Source organism: Erpetoichthys calabaricus, chromosome 10 (genome assembly GCF_900747795.2).
Source record: "Erpetoichthys calabaricus chromosome 10, fErpCal1.3, whole genome shotgun sequence".
NCBI classification, from domain to species: Eukaryota; Metazoa; Chordata; class Cladistia; order Polypteriformes; family Polypteridae; genus Erpetoichthys; species Erpetoichthys calabaricus.
The window spans coordinates 66,561,819-66,586,630 of record NC_041403.2 but is presented as its reverse complement, the minus strand read 5'-3'; the positions used below and the strand labels follow the sequence as shown (position 1 = coordinate 66,586,630).

The 24,812-nt window shown below is 36.8% G+C and overlaps 1 protein-coding gene across 2 annotated transcripts in view; it reads right to left on the bottom strand.

Moving 5' to 3' along the window:
- smg7 (SMG7 nonsense mediated mRNA decay factor) overlaps window positions 1–24,420 on the bottom strand; it is a 117,446-nt gene extending 93,026 nt beyond the window's left edge. Inside the window, exon 1 of one of the 2 annotated variants that reach the window (XM_028811344.2) lies at window positions 23,840–24,420. In XM_028811344.2, coding sequence (XP_028667177.1) covers window positions 23,840–23,868 — 29 coding nt within the window. In that variant the 5' untranslated portion in view covers window positions 23,869–24,420. The remainder of the gene's footprint in view (window positions 1–23,839) is intronic. The other variant, XM_028811345.2, reaches the window with a different exon arrangement.
- Between the last annotated feature and the right edge of the window lie 392 nt (window positions 24,421–24,812).

Genomic DNA, 24,812 nt, shown 5'->3' with positions numbered 1-24,812 from the left:
ACTCATTCAAGTCTTCAATAATGTCTTAAGTAACAGTGCATGATTCATTGGCTAATACAAATACACAATGAGAAAAAAAATAATCTGACATTTGTTTATGTACAATAAGATCTTAATTTCTGACAGAGTATGCCACTCACTTGGCAAAAAACAGTCAAAAATATGCCTTGAGAGAATGCGCATTTACTATGTCACATATCTGTCTAGCATTACAGGGCTAGACATGACAACAGGGCTTCTTCCGAATCACCTGCCCCCCAATTCCTCCAGTCAGTGAAGTTTAATCTCCTTGGCATTAACCCCAAGCATGACTCAGGCTCAGGCAATTATGGTTAACTATAAGTCACACTATGTGTGACTTACAATATGCTTTATATAGTGTTAAGTCTGAATAACACTTATGACAGTATTGTGCTACCATGTAGTCGATAAAATATCATGCAGAAAAAATAATAAATATTTGCTTTCCGCCACTTTATGGTAGTGCTGGGCGGTATACCGGTTCACACCGAAAACTTTATTTTTGTTATGATATGGATTTTTCTTATACCGCAACACCGGTTTAAATTGCCTAAACAACATTCGGAACGTGGCGCAGCGGGAAACTGTTTAAGGGGGACCTTTTTCACTGCTAAACCGCTAAACACATGCCACAGAGGTGTTGCGCAGGGGCTCTTTTTCAATGCTACACCACTAAACAAGCATAAACCGGAGTACGGACGGACAGACAGACAGACAGACAGACAGACAGACAGACAGACAGACAGACAGACAGACAGACAGACAGACAGATACTTTATTAATCCCAAGGGGAAATTCACATTCTTCAGCAGCAGCATACTGATACAATAAATAATATTAAATTAAAGAATGATAATAATACAGGTGAAAAAAAAACAGACACTAACTATGTATAATGTTAAATATTAACGTTTACCCCCCCTGGTGGAATTAAAGAGTCGCATAGTTTGGGGGAGGAACGATCTCCTCAATCTGTCTGTGGAGCAGGACAGTGACAGCAGTCTGTCGCTGAAGCTGCTCTTCTGTCTGGAGATGACATTATTTAGTGGATGCAGTGGATTCTCCATAATTGATAGGAGTCTGCTGAGCGCCCTTCGCTCTGCCACAGATGTTAAACTGTCCAGTTCCATGCCAACAATAGAGCCTGCCTTCCTCACCAGTTTGTCCAGGCGTGAGGCGTCTTTCCTCTTAATGCTGCCTCCCCAGCACACCACTGCGTAGAAGAGGGCGCTCGCCACAACTGTTTGATAGAACATCTGCAGCATCTTATTGCAGATGTTGAAGGAAGCCAGCCTTCTAAGGAAGTATAACCGGCTTTGTCCTTTCTTGCACAGCGCATCAGTATTGGCAGTCCAGTCTAATTTATCATTATCATTACATGCGTTAGTAGAGGTATTGCGTGGTGCAAATGGACAGAGAACATTCTGAAACTGAAGCTGTAGCAGACGATAAGGTTGAACATGATGACACAGAAAAAAATTTGCTGGAAAAAGGAGTCACGTCTGTTGTCTGGAGATACTTTGGATTTAATAGGTCGGATGTGGACCATTATGTTGAAATGTGTGAATATACTGTTTCTATACTACTGGATAATACTGCAAGCCAAGTTGTATTTTTTCAATACTGTGTAATGTACCTGGGTACTGTGTCATAGTGTGACAACATGTTGACTTTATTCTCGACATTTCCACTTTAATCTCGACGCTTATGACGAGAATAAAGTCGACATTTCTACTTTATTCTCGTTGTTTGTTATTAAAGTAGAACATCATAAACTAAACATCTTAAAATGAATATTTAATTTACTAGATTTTCTCAAACCCTGTCATAAGTTATGTAGCACATTAAATTCTTTATGTTATGTTACCCGAGCCATGTTAAACTGACTTCCTCTTGCACTAAGAGGAGGCGCAGGCAGCACACAGAATACATTAATTTCATGATATTCCTGCTCCCTGAACATTTAGAATGCTAAGATAAATACTTGATATAATTTTCATGATGAAATGCATTAAAGCATGTTTTAATCATGTGGGGGCACAGTGGCGTGGAGGTTGCACTGCTGCCTTGCAGCAATGGGGTCCCGGGTATTTCTTGCCTTGAATTTGCATGTTTTTCTGGTGGGTTTACTGAGCGTGCTGCAGTTTCCTTTCAAGGTCATGTAGGATGGCTGGTTTTGTTATGCTATATTAATCCTGCCAGTGTATGTATTGCTCGTATTCACCCTGCGATGTGCTGGCGCCACGCTCAGGATTTGCTCCTGCCTTGCACACAATGCTTGCTGGGATGGGCGCAACCCTGAATGGACGGCATAATTAAACATGTATAACGAAGATTTTTTTTTTTTTTTTTTAAACTTCTGGACACTCCGTGGTCTAAGTTTATAACGTTTTAATTTCACAAGGACATTTATAGTGTGGCGATTGGTTATGTGGAGAAACTAAAAAGAAGGATAGGAACTGGGGGTTTAATGCGTCAGAAAGAGACAGCACGCATGCAATAAAGAAAGCCTGCTCATCACTGAATTCTGTGTTTGTGTCTTCGACCACCAGATCACAAACCCAACATTTACACAATATTTAAGTTAAACCTGTGCAATACCCATTCATACATCCAGTTTTTTGGAACCTCGTCACACCTGCCATAAAGTTCTCTACACTGAACGTACACCTGGGGACCCCTTACTGCGAGGAAGCAGCACTACCGCCACACTACCGTGCATGTTTAATACGTTTTAATGCATTTCATCATGAAAAATTATCTTAGCATTCTACATTTTCAGAGAGCAGGAATATCATGAAGTGAATGTATTATGTGCGGCGATCGCTGCCTCTTAGTGCAAGAGGAAGTCAGTTTAAAAAGAAGATAGTGATTAACAACTGGGTCGGGGAACACTTAACACAAAGCATTTAATGTGCTTCATAACTTATGACGGGGTTTGAGAAAATCTAGTGAGTTAAACATTGATTTTAGGATGAAGTTTAGTTTATGACATTTCTACTTTAATGACAAAATAAACTACGAGAATAAAGTGGAAATGTCGACTTTAATCTCGACATAGTTTTTTTTTTTAATTCTTCACTGTGTCCGTATTTTTTTTTCTTCATCATGGCCCTAATATGCTTCTGTAGGGCTATACCACAAACAGCATTATAAATGCAAGTTGCAGTTTTATTATTTATGTATATAGCTTAGCTTGAAGCAAGGTCCATATTAATGCAGTTTGCCTTAATGATGGTTCAGTTGGTAAAGATGTCATCACCAAGTTGCACTTGTTTTAGTTTATTTTATTTTTATTTGGTGAATACTGTGTAATGCACCTAGGCTTGAAGTCTTGGAAATAATAGTATTATTACTGGAAGTTGAACTATTATTTATTTTATTGTTATTATTTATTAGTTTAAATATTACGCAGTTTAATGATGGTAAAGTTGTTTAAAAAGTCACTTTAACATGTCAGTGGACAGAGATTGTTAACATTAACAAAGTGTAGTTGGTTCACAAAAAATATTTACTATTTATTTCTTTTCTAAGACATGTTCAGTGCAATACAACTTTTGACAAGCACTTCTGGATATTTTACTAAGTCTAAAATGCCTCTTTGGATGGTTGAAAATATGTTGTCAAAATTTTAGTTTAAGTTGTTTGCAAACATTATTCAATAAAAAGTGTAAGAGCCAATCTTAGAAAGTTAAAGTTTTGAGTTAAACTCAGATTAATGTTTGCTTAATTTGAATAGAATATAATTTCTTCCATAGTCATAGACAATGGTATAGTCTTTTCCCCCTATAAGTTAGTAAGAGATAGAACTTTCTTGCTATAACTGAGAAACAGTGTGATAATAGATTCAGTTGTGTTTAGAACAGGTCGCAGAATTTTGATATAGAATTTTGGTCATACCGCCCAACACTACTTTATGGTAACTCTATGGACACGCATCACTATTCGTGAGAACGAAAAACACAATGGCCAAAGAAAAGCAGTAAAGGCAGTTTAAGAATAAACTAAAAATGAACAATTGCTCAACTCCAGCAATATTAATGGCAATGTGAATTGGTCATTAAACACTGACATGGAAAGTGAAACTGAAGTATGATATGGCACAGGATAACCAAATCACTGAATTCAGACATGTGAAGCATCACTGTGATGCGACAGAAGCTGTGTGAAAAAATGGCAAAATGATTGCAATCGAGTGCAAAGACAAAAAAAAAGAAAAAGATGGTACAACTCTTAGCACTGTTCATGTTAGGAGAAATGTGGAAGTAACACAAGGGGCGCATTGATCATGTTAATCCAGCACCGACATTCTACTCTCTCAACACAAGCAACAGAAACAATATTGCAAAGAAAGTGCACAAAGAAACTTCTACTCTTCAGATAGTGGAATCAGGCTGTGCGTTGGCAACTGTTTCAAAACAAATCACACAAAAGACATGTACAAAAATCTACATCAATACAGCAGTGGACACTAGACATACCCGTCCTACTTTATTTTGATGTTTTGGTATTTACATGTTTGTTACATATAGAAAAAAATTTTCTTGTTGAAAAAAATTCAACTTTTCTGATTCATTTTTACTGAAGTAAACAACACTAAGGAGGCTACACTGTTAGGGACACATGGTAACATAAGGTTACTGAAGCTTAATAACTAATTGAGCACTGCTAACAGGAGAGATAGAAGCACTTCTGGGACACATGGAACCAAGTATCAGTCTCTGTCTGCTACTAGGGGTGGGCGGTATGACCAAAATTCTATATCACGGTATTTTTCTAAATTATCCCGGTTTCAAGGTATTCGACGGTATTTTTTTTCCCCATGCATGATTGGATGTTAACCACATTTTCCACTGCAATTACTGGCTAAGAATAACCTATTCCACTGTCAAGAGTATTGTACATTGTACAAAAAAAACATTTTAATGTGCACACAAGTATTAATACAGTTTTGCATTGCCCCATAAAGTGATAGTTTTCAAGGGGGTGGCACTAATGGAGAAGGTATCACATTGCATGACAGATGCAGTCAAAATATAGAACCTTTTTATTGAACAAATTTTGCAAAAACAAACTATAATTTTGACAACATATTTTCAACCATACAAAGAGGCATTTAGACTTAGTAAAATATCCAGAAGTGCTTGTCAAAAGTTGTATTGCACTGAATATGTCTTAGAAAAGGAATAAATAGTAAATATTTTTTGTAAACCAACTACACTTTCTGTTAATGTTAACAATCTCTGTCCACTGACACGTTAAAGTGACTTTTTAAACAACTTTATCATCATTAAACTGCATAATATTTAAACTAATAAATAATAATAAAATAAATAATAGTATTATTACTGATAGTTGCACTATTACTTCAAGACTTCAAGCCCAGGTGCATTACACAGTATTCACCAAATTAAAATAAAATAAAACAAGTGCAACTTGGTGATGACATCTTTACCAACTGAACCATCATTTAGGCAAACTGCATTAATATGGACCTTGCTTAAAGCTAAGCTATACTGGGAAGAAAAAAACAAACTATATGTCGAGAACAAAGTCAACATTTCCACTTTATTCTCATAGTTTACTTCATAATTAAAGTAGAATGTCGTAAACTAAACTTCTTCCTAAAATCAATGTTTAATCAATTACTTAATTTACACCGTCATAAATTAATGCACAACATTAAATGGTTTGTGTTACGTTCCCCGACTCAGTGGTCAATCACTACGCTTCTTAAACTGACTTCCTCCGCACAAGAGAAGACAGCGATCACCATACAGAATCCATTCACTTCATGATATTCCTGCTTTCTGAAAATTTAGAATGCTAAGATAAATACTTGATATTTTCATGATGAAATGCATTAAAGCAGGTATTACACATGCACAGTAGTGAGGCGGTAGTGCTGCTCCCTCGCAGTAAGGGGTCCCCAGGTGTATGTTCAGTGTAGAGAACTTTATGGCAGGTGTGACGAGGCTCCAAAAAACTGGATGTATGAATAGCTATCGCACAGGTTTAACTTAAATATTGTGTAAATGTTGGGTTTGTGATCTGCTGGTCGGAGACATGAACACAGAATTCAATGCATGTTCTTCTGAGCTTTATTGCATGCATGCTGTCTCTATCTGACATACCAAAACCCCAGTTCCTATCCTTCCTTTTTCTTTCACCACATAACCAATCACCACACAATAAACGTCTTTGTGAAATTAAAACTAGTTATAAACTTAGCCCACAGAGTGTTCAGAACTTTAAAAATATCTTCGTTATACGTGTTTAATTATGCCATCCATTCAGAGTTGCGCCCATCTCTGAACGAGTCGCCAGCACATCGCAGGATGAATACAAGCAAAACATACACTAGCAGGGTCAATATAGCACAACAAAACCCCACATCCTACATGACTTTGAAAAGAAACTGAAGCACGCCGAGTAAACCCACCAGAAAAACATGCAAATGCAAGGCAGGCACGCCGCCGTGCCCCCATATGATTAATGCATGCTTTAATGCATTTCACCATGAAAATTATATTAAGTATTTATCTTAGCATTCTAAATGTTCAGAGAGCAGGAAAATCATGAAGTGAATGTATTCTGTGCGGCGATCGCTGCCGGCGCCTCCTCTTAGTGCAAGAAGAAGTCAGTTTAAGAATCACTTAACACAAAGCATTTAATGTGCTATATAACTTATGACGGGGTTTGAGAAAATCTAGTAAATTAAATATTCATTTTACGATGAAGCTTAGTTTACGATGTTCTACTTTAATGACAAATTACGAGAATAAAGTCAACATGTCGACTTTAATCTTGACATAAACGGCGAGAATAAAGTCAACATGTCGACTTTATTCTTGTCATAAGCGTCAAGATTAAAGTGGAAATGTTGAGAATAAAGTCAACATGTCGTCACACTATTACACAGTACCCAGGTACATAACACTGTATTGAAACCAAACAAAACAAGTACAACTTGGCTTGCAGTATTATCCAGTAGTATAGAAACAGTATTTACACATCTGACCTTTTAAAACTAAAGTATCTCCAGGCGACGGACGTGACTCCTTTTTTCCGGCAAAAGTTCTTCTGTTCATCATGTTCAACTTTATCGTTGGCTTTAGTTTCGGAATGTTCTCTGTCCATTTTCACCGCGCAATGCTACCGCTACCTATTTGGTGGTGTAGCAGTGAAAAAGAGCCCTAGTGCAACAAATCTGTGTTTAGCGGTGTAGCAGTGAAAAAGGTCGCCACTTGAACAGTTTCCCGCTGCGCCACGTTCCGAACATCGTTTAGGCAATTTAAACCGGTGTTGCGGTATAAGAAAAATCCATATCATAAAAAAATAAAAAACGGATTTCGGTATGAACCGGTATACCGCCCAGCACTATCTGCTATGATATCTTTCAGTCATTTTGACTATTGCATCACTATATGTCATTAACAGGGTACAGCATGTAGATAAGTATTGCAGTCTATGGATAAACATTTTACAACTCTGCACTGAGAATTGAAATCTGCATCTCCCATGGCTCTTTATTATCAACTCTGTTAAACAGTCTTTTCACCTCCTTTTAATGGGGTGAGACACTGTTTACATTGGATGTATATTTTAAAATTCACATTTTCACGAACATAGAAGATTATCAGGATCAGAAACTTGCTCTCTGTCAAATCAAATTAACAACAGTACCATTGCTCTTTGCAGTTCAAAATCACCACCCCTAATTTGAGTGCTACCCTCACATGGTTTTGGACTGGTTTAGAAATGACACACTCAGCGATCCGTCTAATTGTTCCCACCCAGTTTTAAACAAAATTCACTCATGGACGTCTCCAGGCAGATATACAACATGTAGCCTACTGTGTGCACCCATTAAAAGCTATAATTGTTTGGGCAGTATTTGACAGAACCTGAAGATTGGATTTGGTGATTTACAGTACAATATGTTACGATTTGTATTCTTGCTTGTATGTTGCACAATTAACTTTAAAGGAGAGTAGCTGAATGTTTACCCATGCCGTGTAGTTCAATTATGCTTAGTATTATGTCTTGTTTACATTAAGCAGTAGTGTCTGTTGCTCTAATTATAATAGTTTTTCTTGGTCTTTGTTCAAAGTTTTACAAAGTAAATCAAATAGCCCCTTTTTAAATGGTTTACTTATAAGAGGTGAGACACAAAAATAACCGGATTGGTAAAAAAAAAATATATTTATTGATAAAGCATTCTAAACATTGTCATCTTCTATATACTCCCCCTCCTGATCTCTACACTACTCCATACGTATCTTCCATTGATTGAAACAGTACTGTAAGTCTTCTTGCTTGAGGCTCTTCAACAGGCTTGCCGTTTCTGTCTTTACATCATCCACTGAAGAAAAATATGTTCCATTCAGGTCACTTTTGATTTTTGGGAACAAGTAACTCCCCCAAATGCCACCTCCAGCCGACCTTGTCGTTGAACATCTTCCACATTTTCTTGTCCTTCCTTGAAACACTTGTGCCGCTCAAAAACTCGTGTGCAAGACAAACTGTTATCACCATGCAGTGTTTTTATCATTTCATAAGTTTCTGTGGCCATTTTGTTCTATTTCATGAGAAATTTGATGTTGACTCGCAATTTGATTTTTTCACCTGACATTATAGTAGCAAATCATGTAGCGATTGTTGTGTAAATACTAACTGGGTTATTCACTGGATATACCTAGCCAGTCGACAGTTTGAGAGGGCGTGTAGGAGGGGATATAGTTCTATGATTCACGTTCGGCGACCTCCAGACAGTTTGCCAGGAAAGCCCCAAGCCCAGTCCGGTAATTTTTGTGTCGTACTTTACTTACATTGTTTGATCTCAGCAATACTTGTACTAATGATAGAGGTTTTTTATTGTTACTTGAATCATTTGTTTTTAAAGTACATGACTAGTTTTCCTTAAATACATTTTTCCAGTAATATCAATAAGCAGCAATTAATATTCTCTTAACGAGTGAGCCAGAGCTAGTACAATTAAAGACTTTTACAAACACATTTTTGAAGGATGCAAAATATTGTGTAATTATCATCAACAAAATCCTACAAAACAGATTTTGCCAATAACGCACACCACTACCTGTATCACATTTCTGCTATAATTATAAAATGGAAAAAAAATGGAAACAAGTTAAATTTAGTCTCATCTGTTATTCATTGGTCACTCTCCTCCAGTCCACAAGACTCAACTTGTCAGTCAGACATGGTCCTGCACACCTTGTCATTTTTATTTTATTTTTTTTATTCTATTTTTTTAAGGTTTGTATTTAACTTTTTGTCAACATTTTTTGTGTGCACTCTCAATTTTTAAATTCATCAGTTTGTCCCTGGTGACACACTTTTTTGCAAAGGTCTTGTTTTCATGTGTCACTTTCATTTGAAGGCTATAGTTTTCCCCTGCTTAATAATCAGTGCACAAGTTATAAGCATGTCTTTCTTTGCAGATGCAACACAAGCAAAAAGTAAAAAAAATTAATAACAAAATATCTAAGAGCTAATATGGTACATTTAAACCTTACTTTTTTAGCCAAATGGATGGCCCCAGCTAAAACCATTATGAAAGTGTGTTTGTAACTTCAGGTTTCATGGATTTAGCTACCACAAACCAAGCCCAGGATGGAAAACCGCATTAAAAAAAATGTGTTGAGGAAAACCAGACTTGTTTCTGATGAAAATGATTTATATACATGCTTCCCAAAATTACAAAAAACTGTTTTATGAATATCTGGGTACTCAACGAAAGTCATTTAATGACATTTTTCATCTTACAAACAACAATGAATTTTCACAGTTATGAAGGTCATGTTTGGCACAATTTTCAAATGTGTTTCAGTAACATTTATACCTGAATGTCTTCACAATCATCCAAGATGCATTGTTGTGCATCCTGCTGAACAGGACAGAGCTGGATGATTGTAATGCACAATCACAGCCTCTGTCATTCTCACAGCTGATGTGGCATTCTCGTAATATTGTTCAGTCAATTTGTTACATGTGCTGTTCACGTCTTCTTACATTGAGCAACATTCAGACATTGTTCTGCTCTAGGATGTTGGGGAAGAAAAATGTAGAGAAAAATGCCGAAGGCCAAATGTGGACAGAGAACAATTAAACAGCCCTTTTCAACTAACACTTGTGGTTTGTTATTTTAACTACAGGAAATAGATCATTCACTCACTACTAGATAAGTATCTAATTAATCACTTAATTTATGATCTGTATCCTCAAAATAAAAAACTCAAAATGGGGCACTTGATCAGCTGGTAATATCAAGTGGCTTTACTTTGTTAGACTGGGGAGGGGAAGCGTTTAACAAGTTTCACAAAGTGATACAAAATTATCATAGATTCATTTATTTGCATATGTGAGGGTAAATTGTTTTAATTTACTTAAAGATATTTCTTTAAACAATACAATAAAAATAAAATCCCAATCACCATTCTATCAGTGCCACACGAACAAGCAAATGATGTCAGTTAAAATTTATGGAGTAATCTCAGCAATTATTAAAGCTACAAAGTGAACTTTATTGTCATCTCAACCACATACAAGTATACAGATAGACGAAATTGTGAAGCTCAGGGTCCACAGTGTAACAACATGATGTGTAAATAAATTAAAAAATAGAATTAAAATTTAAATTTAAAATTAAAAAACAAACAAGACAAGACATTTTACAAAGACAAGACAAAAAACTAGCAGCAATATTAATGTGTATGATATGTAATATAATAAATAATAAATAATAGATATAGATAATACAGAAATTATCAGTGTATAATAGTTGTTTAAGACATGTGTAAACAATGACAGGTAAGTATAACAAGAGTGTCAAAATACTTAAAGGTCAGTATGAGATTTTCAGTTCTTCTCTACATGCATACTAGTCTTTCCATGAAAGTGGCTTACATGTATAAAAGTTCTGTTTTTAGAAGTGGTTGAGGCAGTGTGGAAGGTTCCAGGGGGCAGCCTAGTGTTAAGGAGTCTAACAGCTTGGGGGTAAAAACTCTCCTGCAGCCCGTCAACAACAAATCTTTGCATGTTCAGGACTGTCCTAAAAGTTGCTTTGTTTGACACTTACTGTTGTGAGATGTGAGGTTTATATTAGTACATTTAGGAAAAATGAACAACACTAAAAAGGTATCTACCTTGCTATCCATTATTTCATAATACAATAATAATCTGTCTTTGTTGTTTCATCAACAAAAACTACCAGACATTACTCATGTCTGTGGACTCATTTAAAATACAGGACTGGCCTTAACTATAGCATTTATGTCTTTCATTAAACAACAAACGATTGAAAACAATATCCCTATACTCTTTAAATATGTGTTGTGTTAAATGTGTTTAAATTCTTTAATAACATTTTAAAAAGAGCAGTACAAATTTAATGCTTACAAACTCACTTTTAGTAGCACTATTAACTGCACATGTGTAAGACTAAGACTTAGAACTATAGGCCCTTCGCTTCTGTATCATAGTAGTAGCAATAAGTAGTAGTTGTACTAGTAGAAGTGGTATCATCACATGTACATAGATCAGTGAAAACTTTACTTTCTTTTATCTTGTCAGTATCAGCTGCACTATTTGAATGTCTGTTCAGCACAGCAGTATTAACACATAATTCCTTCATCATTAAAAGTTCAAACAGGAGCTCAGTCATGATTTCAGACTAGTGGTAGAACTTTCAATTTAAGCAATTATTTCTTTTAATATTTTGCATGCTACAGCTATGAATCAATTACATTTAAAATGCGTAAGCAAAAGATTAATTCCATATTGGAGCAATGGACAAGGTTTTTTTTTTAACTTGTCAGATATCCACTATTAATATTTTTGAATTCTTCACTAGGAATGTCACAATACCAGAGTTTTTGTATTCCGATACCAAAACCAATTCTATATGTTTCAACAGAATGGCAAAAACAGAAATCCCATTCAATGGCTTTTAATTTAAGCGTCTGAATTTATTGAAGTAAACAATACTGTGCATTTTGCTTTAATAAAACATACAAATACTAACATTAACAAAAGCGTTATAATACTGGTATATCCAACAATTAGTTGTCCAACTATCTTAAGTAAACAAGTATTAGCACTCATAAATTTCAAAATACAATGCAAAGCTTCAGTTTTAATGAATGGGAGAGATGGGATCCCCACAGTGTAACAACAAACAGGGTTTATAATCTTTCGGGGGAGAGATTTCATCATAATGTTTACAAAAAATTACATATCAAACTGCCCAATTTATCTTGGCATGTGTAAAATTCTGAATTTAGTCTCAGAGATGTTCTGTTCAGTAAATGAAAACTGTTTAAAATCCATGCTAAAAGTGCAAACCTTATATGTGTACTATTTAATTAGTGAATTAAAAAGACAATTCCAAAAATATCCCATTTAAATAAACTCTTTAAAGCTGTTTTTGTAACAATATGCATTTAATGCTGCTTTGTCAGACAACCAAAATAAATTTTTTTTTGGTATTAACAACAAAGGGAGCAACTAATGTCATCGCCGGTGTAAACAAGCCAAACAACCACTTCATTTGACACTTGCATCAATGTTTCTTGCTATAACTGCTGTTTAAGCTGGCAGTCTTCCCATATCCCACAGTCCTATATGAGTAACAGGGGATGCATGTAAGTCACACCACAGTATGACCCTGAACTATATGCACCAGCTAGAACAAAGAGAGATGCTTGAACTGATGGACATGCAGAAGCTCATTAGAAGTAGAGAATGAAAACAAAGCATTTGTTCATTTATAGGACACTATTTAAAAGCAATAATTTTGTTATCCTCTTACAGATGTGTGACAAAGACGACTTCTTTCAGCTGCTCTCATTAGGGATCGCCACAGTAGATCATCTTTATGCATATCTTCCTGTCCTCTGCATATTACTCCGTTACAACCACCACCTGCATGTCCTCTCTCACCATATCTATAAACCTCCTCAAATGCCTTCCTCTTTTCCTCTTGCCTGGCAGCTCCATCCTTAACATCCTTTTCCCAATATACCCAGCACCCCTCTGCACATGTCCAAACCAACACAATCTCACCTCGCTGACTTTGTCTACCAACCTTCCAATCTGAGCTGACACTCTAAGGTACTCATTCGTAATCCTGTCCATCCTTGTCACGCCCAATGCAAACATTTAACATCTTTAACTCTGCCACCTCCACCTCTATCTCCTGTTTTTAGGTCAGTGCCACAGTCTCCAATCCATATAACATAGCTAGTCTCACTACTGTCTTATAGACCTTCCCTTTAACTCTTGCTGATACCTGTCTGTCACAGATTACTCCTGACACTCTTCTCCAACCATTTCACCCTGCCAGCACTCTTCTTTACCTCTCTTCCACACTCCCTGTTACTCTGTACTGGTAATCCAGAGTATTTAAACTCATGCACCTTCGCCAACTCTACTCTCTGCATCCTCACCATTCTTCTCACTCCCTATCATTTACACACATGTATTCTGTGTTGTTCCTACTGCCCTTTACTGCTCTCCTATGTAGAAAACATCTCCACCTCTCCTTGACCTGCTCCTTATACTCGATACAGATCATAATGTCATCAACAAATATAGTCCACAGGTTCTCCTGTCTAATCTGGTCTGTCGACCTGTCCATCACAATTGCAAATAAAAGGGCTCACAGCTGATCCCTGATGTAATCCCACCTCTACCTTGAATACATTCATCACTGCTACTTCAGATTTCACTACTGTCACACTTCCCTCATACATATCCTGTACCACTGTTACTTACTTCTCTGCCACTTAAGACTTCCTCATACAATATCACAACTCCTTTCTAAGCACTCTGTCATATGCTTTCTCTAAGTCTGCAACGACACAATGCAACTACTTCTGGCCTTATCTATACTTCCCCATCAACTCCCTCAGAGCAAACTTTGCATCTGTAGTGCTCTTTCCTGGCATGAAACCATACTGCTGCTTACCAATCACCTTCCTTCTTAACCTAGCTTCCACTACTCTTTCCCATAACTTCCTACTGTGGGTAATCAATTTTATCCCTCTGTGGTTAGTATAGGTCTGCACATCCCCCTTATTCTTAAAAATCGGTACCAGTACACTTCTTCTACACTCCTCAGGCATCCTCATACTTTCCAAGATTCCATTAAACAATCTGGTTAAAATCTCCACTGCCATCTCTCCTAAACACATCCATGCTTCCACAGGTATGTGATCTCGACCAACGGCCTTTGCATTCTTCATCTACTTCATAGCTGTCATTAATTCCTCTTTGCTAATCCGTTTCACTTCCTGATTCACTCTCTCTCCATCATTCAACCTTCACTCTCTCTCTCTTCATTCATCAGCCTTTCAAAATGGTCTTTCCATCTGCTTAACATACTTTCCTTGCTTGTATGTTTCCATCTTTTAGCACTCTAGCCTGCTGCACATCTTTCTCAGTTTGGTCCCTCTGTCTAGGCAATTGGTACAGGTTCTTTAGCCATTACCATCTCTCTCTTCACCTTACGCCTTGTCTCCTTGTATTCCTGTCTACTTTCTGCATCTCTCTGACTATCCTACTTCTTCTTTGCCTATCTCTTCCTCTGTATCCTCTGCTGCACTTCTTTCCACCACCAGGCATCTGTCTTTCTTCCTCTGTCCAGATATCACACCAAGCACCCTTCTAGCTGTCTCCCTTTCCACTTCTGCTGTAGTTGCCCAGTTCACTGCCACCCTGTGTCTGTCTTACCTATTCCCTGATCTCAACCTTAGTGTTGAGTTCACTCTCATTTTCTTCTTGATATCCAACATTACCCTACAGACCACCATTCTATGCTGCCTAACAAATATCTTACAAATAATTCAATTCCATAATTGATAATAATTAAATAAGTAATAATTACATATTTAATGTATCTTACAATGTGTGACAATACAAGCTAAATGATATACCGTTTTGATTAGTTACATTACTTAGTTCTCAAAACATGCACAAATCTGCTTCTGAATTAATTCCATAATGGGATAAAAGTGACAAAAATGCAAACCAATGTGTGTGTGTCTCTCTTTTTTTTTTTTATTATTAATTTTAAATAAGTACGATGACCTTTATACTGAAATTTTCCTGTGCAAACACAGAAGCATTTCCAGACATAATCTCTGCTGTTTTTCTTTTCAACGTGTGTTGATGAGGCGCTGTATCATCAACACTATAAGCCCTTTGTTATGTAGTATCACTCAAGTTTATTTCATGCATTATTTTGCATTCTGGAGTAATTCATCTACCGTCACGCATGAGCACAGTACCAAATTTATCAGTACTACCGTTTCTGTAAAAAAGCTGGTACCATTACATTTTCAGAGCTTTGGTACCAAATTAGAACCAAAATATTGTTCTTGTTACATCTCTATTCTTCACTCAGTCTATCTCATCAGCTCTGTTAATCATAAGGTACTAAAAGTTAAGACTTATCACCAACGGCTGATTGACTGATCATATTACACTTATTTCTGAACTACCGATTTGACCAACACCTCAACAACCTAATCAACATCTTGCCTGAAGAAGGGGCCTGAGTTGACTTGAAAGCTTGCATATTGTAATCTTTTTAGTTAGCCAATAAAAGGTGTCATTTTGCTAGACTTTTCTGAACTTATACTTTAAACTTAACTGGTTTAAAAAGCATTGCGTTGCAACCTAATTTAAATTGTCCTAGTATGACCTGTTCTCTTTCTCTGCTTTAGTAAAAAGCATTGTAGTTTCCCACAGAATGTCACTACTTCTCTTTGCTTGTTGAAAACAAGCATCTAAAATAAGATGGTGTCCACACTAGGATCATGTGGTATAACCAGTACTGGAAAAGTACAAAAAATGTTTTTAAAAAGGTACAGTACTGGCATTTTGCAATTTTCAGTATCAGAAGTGAACATCAGCTTTCCTCTCAATCTTCCCACCCCCATTCACTCTTCACTTACTATTGTAGTTTCAGAAAAAACATGCATTTTATGTACTTCATGAAACTTCATAAAACAACACTTAGATGAAATCCTCATGGCTATCAAGAGGGAAGCTGTGCACCAGGAAGGCTGGAATAAAACAGGTATTCTCAGAGTTATACTTTATTTGCTTTTGAACCATTCTCATACTGGTACTAAGGTCGGAAAGCTGGTATCGATATCTAAGTCATAATTTTAGAACTAATACAAAACTAGTTCACACACAACAGTGCAATGCCATGTAATGCTATCACTCACTCCACATACAACAGCAAGCACTGTTTGAAAGTGTCACCCATAACCATCACAAGAGTTTTACCTGGAGGGAGGGGGTGGGAAATCACACACTTAGCAATAAAATATGCATTTTTACAAATTTGGCAAAATGCTCAGTTGGTCTTTTTTGCCATTTTTATATGAATATTTTGGTGGCTGAAAATCTGGTGCACTGCTGTCATCACTACATTATTTATTCCTGAGAAATGCTGCTTTATATTCCTGCTAAACTGACACCACTGGAGCATCTCTTATACTGCAGCAAGCCTGAAATACAGTATGAACATGCTGACATGGTTGCCTTTTTCAATATTATGATATTCTGAAGTTCCCAGTAGGCATCTTTAAACTAAAAATATGTACTTGAGTACACAGCTGGACTTATATAAATTTTATTTAAATTTACTGAACCTTTTTCAACTCTGAAATTTATTTCAAACTTTAGACAAAAAAAAAAAAAGCTTTATTTCCCTGGAAACTTAATAGTAAAAGTCAATGCAGTGTAAAACTATTAAAAAAAGAAAAGCATCATTTGTTAGAGTCTATTTCATTTACAAATTAGAATGTTCCTCTAAGCCAACTAATCATAGTAATATTTATCTGCATATTCAATTACCCAATATGTTTATTTCATCCCTATTAAAAGATACTATTCAAGCCCTAAACAGCTACTAAAAATTAGTTGATACAAGGCAATACAATTCTGGAGAGGGTTACAAAAGCTTTCCCTGCAATACAGACATTCTGAACCCAAAAAGAACACCCATATTTAAACTGACTGAGGATGGTGTGGTGGAAGGTATTGCAAGATTTGTTAATGCTCCATAGAGCTTACATCATTTTAGTAACATTTTGCACCAGTAAAAAGAGCTTTTTTTTTTCTTTTTTTTTTTTTAATCACCAGTCTCGAGTAGGGAAATACTTATTAGATTCAGTTCCTGTATAAGAATGGTGATATTATTTAGATATTAGGTTGGTTTACTTCAGCACCAAAAGGAGGGTTCAAATTTTTAGAGATCCTCCTCTTTTATATCTATTAGTTTACCTTCTTTTACTTTTAGCTAGTACTGCAAAATTCAGTGTACATCAGAGATGGAATCTCACACAACTGATTAAGAACATATAACATGTATGCCCTGTTAGTTAAATTAACTTAGATTATTTAAGCTGTGAATCATACTGTTATTTATGTTTGAATAAACTATTTACTTTCAGTTATAGAGTGAACATTAATCATTCATTCAATCAATGTATGGTCTAACAACCTTCTTGCTCTTACTGGATATGTGTAAATGTAATTTGTACAAGTATGTAATTTCAATTAAAAAAATGCAGAAGTGCCATTATAAAGAATTTAAAGCCTCACTTAGCTATTGTCTGTATTATTATAGATGCTTACAAATACTTTCTTACAGTAAACGGAGTAAAAAAAAGCAAATGTCAAAATACAAAAAATAAACCAGAGAATTAAGAGGGGGAAAAAATACAATGAAAAAAAAATATTCAGAGCCCTACTAATACTACTGTATATTCCATTCAGTTACATATGGTGTGAAACAGCAAACTGAAGTAAAGCAGGGTTTTAACAGGATTGCCAACCTACCTAATGTCACCTGTGTCATACTGTACACATGTATAAATCAAGGCTCTACTCAATAATGCTTTTTCATACATAAGTATGAAATTATTTTACACATTTCCAGCTCAAATAACACAAATTATGCGTTGCTTAAAATTGTGGTCTGTGAAATGTACAACAGCTTAATCCACTGCCACTTATCTGTAACATGAAGGTGTAAGGGATGACTGGCTGTTGTAGTACGTTATTTAAGATGTAGCTAAATAACCAAAGACTGACCAATGGTAACAAGGTTTACCCATTGAAGCCATACCTGATGACTCCACTGTTCATCCCATAGACATAACAGAAGAAGGTTTTTAATGATGCTCATACAACTATACAGACCATTATTGAGTGCACCATTGATGTTTGAAAGCAAAATTAGCTATGCTTGGATGCAAATGGCAGCATTTTTCTACACCTAAAGGTTATGTTGCATTATGTGACTTTTCCAGAGATTTTCAGTTGTAGTCTTCATTTACATTACATTATCAAAGGGTGTCTAAAGAAATCACCACCTCAGCAGCAGACCCCCGTGGATCCACTTATGTAACATAACATGCCCAGCAAATGACCACAACTATTCTGCAACTGTCTATGACAAGGAAAAAGTTTGATTTTGTCTTTAGTAGAAGGGCGAACTCTGTTTGCGTGAAAGCTGACAACCAATGAATGCTCATCTGGAAGTACAATGCACATAATGCAGCAACAAGCAATAAGGAATGCAGGTGTTTTGGACCTCACAAGAGAATCTTGTCAGTCCGATGTCTTGTATTTTACATAACACAACAGAATAGAAAAAGAAAAAAAGGGATGAGATTGTAGTTGAACTCGCCATACTTTGGTAATCCTTTGTACAACATCGGCTCCATCGGGCAGTGGGCTATCAGCAGACACAAAATGGGGCGAGGACAACTGTGCTGGAAGGTCATCATGCACTTGGTAGAGCAGACGCACCCAGCAATTTTCATTTGTTTAAACTGACATGGTCCGGAGACGACAACAGCCATTGTGGTCAGCAAATCTGACCTACCCCACAACTAGAAATCACATAATGTGACATCAGTTAAAGAAATTGTGCAAAATCCTGGTTAGCTATGCCTTACACAACAGAGACATGAAATAGTCCTTACTGCATTCCACTGTCAGATATTCCCAGTGTACCTTAATAAGAGCAAATGCATGAAGAACTAGTTGTTGATCTTGCCAATCTGGGCACAATAAAAGAAAGTTGGCATTTATAAGAGCAGTTATAATAAAGTAAGACTCTTTCCTAAATACAGCAATACCTTGATTAACAAATCTTCTGAGAATTAAACTCCATAATAACAAAGCCGGCATTAAACACACTGCAGTGCAAGAAAAGTTCAAATATCTGCTCTACAAATAAAATTGAAAAAGGCATCAGGCTATACAAACAACCTGGTCTCTAAAAAAATTAGCCCATAAAAAAAAAAAAAAAAAAAAAAATCTGAATTTAGAGGCAGGTCACTGCTTGATAACATTTCTCTAATGACATAGAGAATAGCTGTTGCAGAATGTTCAGAACAGTCTCTGCCTCCTCTGGTAGCTGTAAAGCCTTAATTGTGTAAAATTATATGTTTTTTGTCATTCAATTCAAAATCAAACCATTTGTCTGACTTCCAGGACAGTTTATATGGTGAATGACATTTAGTTAATGTATTATCTCTTTTCAAGTTTTTGATTTGGTTACTTCACTACTGTCACTAGAAGTTTTGTCCTTTTGTCCAACTTAGCTATAACCACCTCTCTCAAAGTAGCCAAGCCGAAAAGTTTTTTCCTTTTTTCTTGTCTCTGTTGGGACATTACGGAAGACCTTATATCCATATTAATCTCTACCATCTTATATGGTAGTATCTGGACATTAAAGGGTGTGAATTTATGCTCTCTTTGTAATAACGTGACTATACTATTTACACTTGACTGGGGTACTTGATTACATCTTGCCTGAAGAAGGGGCCTGAGTTGCCTCGAAAGCTTGCATATTGTAATCTTTCTAGTTAGCCAATAAAAGGTGTCATTTTGCTTGGCTTTTCTCTACACTTGACTGGGGTATCATGAACCTATGCAGCTGGTTACGATCAAATCTGGGTTTAACGCAGCATTAATGAGTCCAGCATGAAAATTTATCAGAACAGCCTTCTTAAACGCAAATGAACTCAAATTTACAAATGTTTTACAAATGACATCCAAGAAGAGTGTGGGTTCAGAGCACTCCTAGGTACATCTTAATACTTTTCATGTACTGTGTCCAATGCTTGCTGGGATAGGCTCCAGCTTTCTCATAACCCTGCTTTGGATAAATGTGTTTAGAAAATGAACAGATGCTTTAATACTTTACAATTCGAGGAAGTTATTTCATTTGTTCTACATTTGTAAGTGCTATTGCAAACCATCTGACCAAGTGATGCATAATTAGGTCATGCAGCAATACAGACGATTCCAAACATATGCGAGTATACTGTTGAAAACAGAAACCATTTCTTAACAGCAGTTAAATCAAAATCAAGATATAAACACCATAAAACACTTGAGTCATGACCTAAAACAAAGACATAATTCTATAAAATTGGGTTTCCATACGCAACAGTTGAGGACCACACACAGAAGGAAACCTGCCATGCAAATTAAGCCCCCATCACACTAAATCTTCTAAATTTTTTTTCCAATAGTAGCCATCATGTACATAACCTCAGTAAGTTGTCGACAGTTGCAGCACATGCCTGTGACCACAAATCATATATTGTGACCATCCCCAGTGACTCAGTCATAGTAGCCCGTGACAAACCACAACAAATTCAACAGGTTAGATTTTGTTACCAAGTTGGCTCATGTGTGTGAGAGCGGACAACCAAGAGGTGTTCAGTCTGAATGGAGTAAAACAGGTGTTCTGGACTGTGAAAGCAGAAGAGAAGTTTGTCTGTCCAATGTCTCAAGTTTGTCAATCCAATACAGAATGGAAAAAGACTGTCAGAGACTACAGCTGAACTCAACACAACTGAAAAACATTTGTACAACCACTAATGCTATCAGGCAGCATGTTAATAAGCTGTCAAAATGTGGTGAGCTCATGATACTTTGGAAATCTGAAGCTGTGCTGAGAAGCAATGAACAAGTTGGGATCTCCATCATCTAATCTGGCATTCTCAAGGTGAAGAGACCCAGCAACTGCTGCTGTTAAGTTTGACATGCTCTTTGACAAAGTAGTGTAGTGTGTCACAGGTCTTAAGAGTTGATGATCTTTAGTTCAGTGAGATGAAATGGCTGAAGGCCTTCAAATTTGTGACTGACAAGAACAGTTTAGCCACAACAACACAGATCAGAGACATCATGATGCATTACTTGTTAAGAGCTCACATAAATCAAAATATTAAATCTTAATCAAAAGCAAATGTTGGGTACTATTCAACAAAAGAGTAGTTAAGTGTTCATGAACATGCCCAAAAATCATGCAAAATTATTTCAAACTTAAACCTTTAATAAAGTTTTCTTTCTATTCTTTAGTATAATTGTTTTAATTGTGAAATATTTATGCATTGATTACAATAAAATATTAGGATTAACAAATTCTAAACTAGCCTACTCCAAAACTGAAAATAATAAAATTTTGCCATGAAACTTTGTTTTCAGCTATGACAAAGAAAATGTGAGTACATCTTTCACAAGACTTCACCCAGTCACATTTATGGTTAATTAAATTCCATAGATCTACTTTATAGTTGTGGGGATGCATGAAGTATACTGGCAGCACCAAGAGCAAGGTAAGAACAACCCAAAGATGAGAAAGTACACATCAGGTCTCACTTATTTACTACGGTATAATGTTCTAAGTATGGCCAGACTGTCTGGAGCTGCGAGGAAGAAGTACTTAGTCTTAACACTGAACATGCATACAACTGTGTAGTATTAGAATGTTCATACTCCAGGAACCAAATTTTTGTGCAAATACGGCTTCCCTGCAAGACTGTTTTTCGGGAGATGCAATCCATTAATTATTAAGATGCAATAAACTAATAATTAGCTTTAAATGGGTTTTTAACTGTGGTGCAAACACAAATGGTGAGTTGCAAGAACTTTATATAAACACACCCTGAAATAAATCAGATTATAAAAGAAACTATAAATTAACTTCTATAAAGTATCAGTTTAAATGTCTTTTTTTCAACTTTTCAAAGTATTTTGTGTGCATTTTTTTAAATGATAGATAAGTACAGAGATAGATCCCCAAGGGCAAATTCACATTATGCCGAGGTTAAAGATTGCTGTTCAACACTGTGTTTTACTTAAGACGTATGTATACACAACACGGTGCTCTGAAAGATTTACTGTTATATGGCACACAAAAACAAATTTTTACAAGCCAAACAAACATAAAATTTACATTTTGTTCTGACTAAATAAATTGCACATGGCATTCAGGTAAAGTCTTCCCAAAACGAGGAATTCTATACATGTATAGGTGGCTGGCTGAAGTGACATCTGAAACGAACTATATAAACTACACTAACAAGGATTTAATGAAAACTCTTCACTTTTTTACCCTAGGACGGGGAAAAGTTCGAAAAACCCTGTTTGTGAAGATCAAACCCAATTCAAACATTATTGTACAACAAAGGACAGAATAGTAATTAAAACAAAACTTTCCACTTGACCTATGGCAAACAAAATGCTATTCATTTTGTCACATCTCACCTAAAAAGACTATTAAAATATAAAATGGTACAAAAACACCTGAATAATCGCTTTAGCATCTACTGTTTAAGTAGATTTCAAATGGCTCAGCATTTGGCAGGAAGCAACTGACAAATGGAACCATACCGACTCACTATTTGGCATGTCATCACTGCGGCAGTTTATTAGTATGAAAACTATAGCAGGGCGATGTTTTGTTGCCATGTTTGTACCGGAAACAGGCTTTCGATCTTTCTCTGCCTTACCAATGTAATATGTAATCTAAAACTTAAACTCTATTCGACCTTAAACGTGACATGCTTGCTCTGCCAGGAACTAGGCCACGATGAGTGATCCGGAAACCAGAATACAACAATGTCGTTCAAACCAACCCAGCAAAAGTACCACGTTTACCAGCGGTGCGATGAAAAGTCCTGTGCGGAAGCGATGAATAATGGGCACCCTTTTCATGTCGAATATATTTGAAATACCGCGCTCAATAAGCTAATCTCCCACGTGCAGGTGAAAAGATGATACTGAAATCGCTTCTAAGCAGGAAGAGTATGAAAATACACTAAACCTTCCCAAGGGGTCCTTAAAAATTAAGCGAAGCTTCTGGTTTTTGGATCATCTTGACTATTTATGAAAGATCCAATTAGTTGGTTTACAACCCTCGTTAAGTTTACCTATAAGTACAACATTATATTAAAAAAATTTTGAAGCAAGCATGTTCAGTGATGATTCGCTTTACAACCTTGAACGTGAACCCACGTGACTGAGACAAAAAAATCGAAACCGTAAACATACAACTGGATTCTGCGCTGCAAGTCAAGCAAGTTATCCCCACCTTTTGTAAGATATTTGGGATTAAGCTGGAGGAGACCCACAATTCTGAGAAAAGGTTCTAAATGAAAATTACCAGAGTGGCTTACAAACCCAAGGCTCAATAGTCAGAGCACAACAAAGCTGCCCAGTTAGTCATTCCAGACTCACCACTTGTTTCTGGATATGCTAAACACCCTGCTTTACTGTGTCTACGGACGACACGCCACAAGTCAAAAGACGGACAATACATAATTTTAACCTATCGCCAAAATTGTATGTCGCGACAATCTGTATTGTATACTCTTGATACAGCACCGTGGAAAAAATATCCTCTGGCATTAAAAACGTCCAAGGTAACATTAAATCACAACAGGCATTTTAAAATTGAAGGAAGCCAGTGTACCTTAAGTACTGCGCGCAGAGGTTCATCATGTAACGTCCCCGGCTTCAGGCTCGGACTGGTCCAGCGGCAGAGAATCCCGGCGCCATATTGTTCCTCTCACCGTCGCCAGCAGTGGCCAAACCGGGGAAACTTATCATCTCCGGGCTCCGATGAACAGAGGGCAATTTAAATGTAGGCAAGGTTTACAGCGAGTCGCGATGTCGGCGCTGCAACAAACTGGCGCTTGTCTGCCCCCGCGTTCACATCGCCTTGCACGTCTGTTGTCAAAGAAACTCTCCTGTAATCAGGAAGAAATCCAACCTTCGTTCCGTTTCGAAGAAATTAAGAAAAACGAGCCTCAATGGGCCCTTTATGAAAGCACCTGTCAGTAAAAAATAATAAACACTCCCAACAGACAACCACAGAAAGAACACATTCACGAACTGCCCGAATATTTACCCCCAGTATTATCTCTTTCCCCCGCGGGCTTGTTGAGTCGAGGAGGTTATACGACTAACGCCATTGTGGCTCAAACGCCGGGCAGACAGAAAAAATGACAAGACAGAATCGCTAGAGCCAAAATGGTGGACGCTAGCCCTAACAGCTTCCAGAGCTGAATCCTCCTCTGTACATTATGCCCTCCCCCGCCCTCTCTATGAGTGTCCGCAATACGGCGCCGCCAGGAAACCATTGAGGAACCGCGCAACGGAGGAAACTTTCATATACAAACATAATTCTCTAGCGCCATCTCTCCTCCGGAGGAAAGAATAACTGCACAGAGGATTCCTCTATTGAGTGGTTTAAGCATCCAACACAGCTCTCTTAATTTCTGCCTCATCCGATTTTTTGAACGCGTGGTATTCCGTTGCAGAGAAGCAGGGAGCATGAGTCTGGCAGCATAAGGTAGACTCGAATCGAGGACAACACAACAGTTTATAAACTGTCAGTTAAGTGATGCTTCTGACATGTCCAGAGCATCGTTTTGCTGTGGATC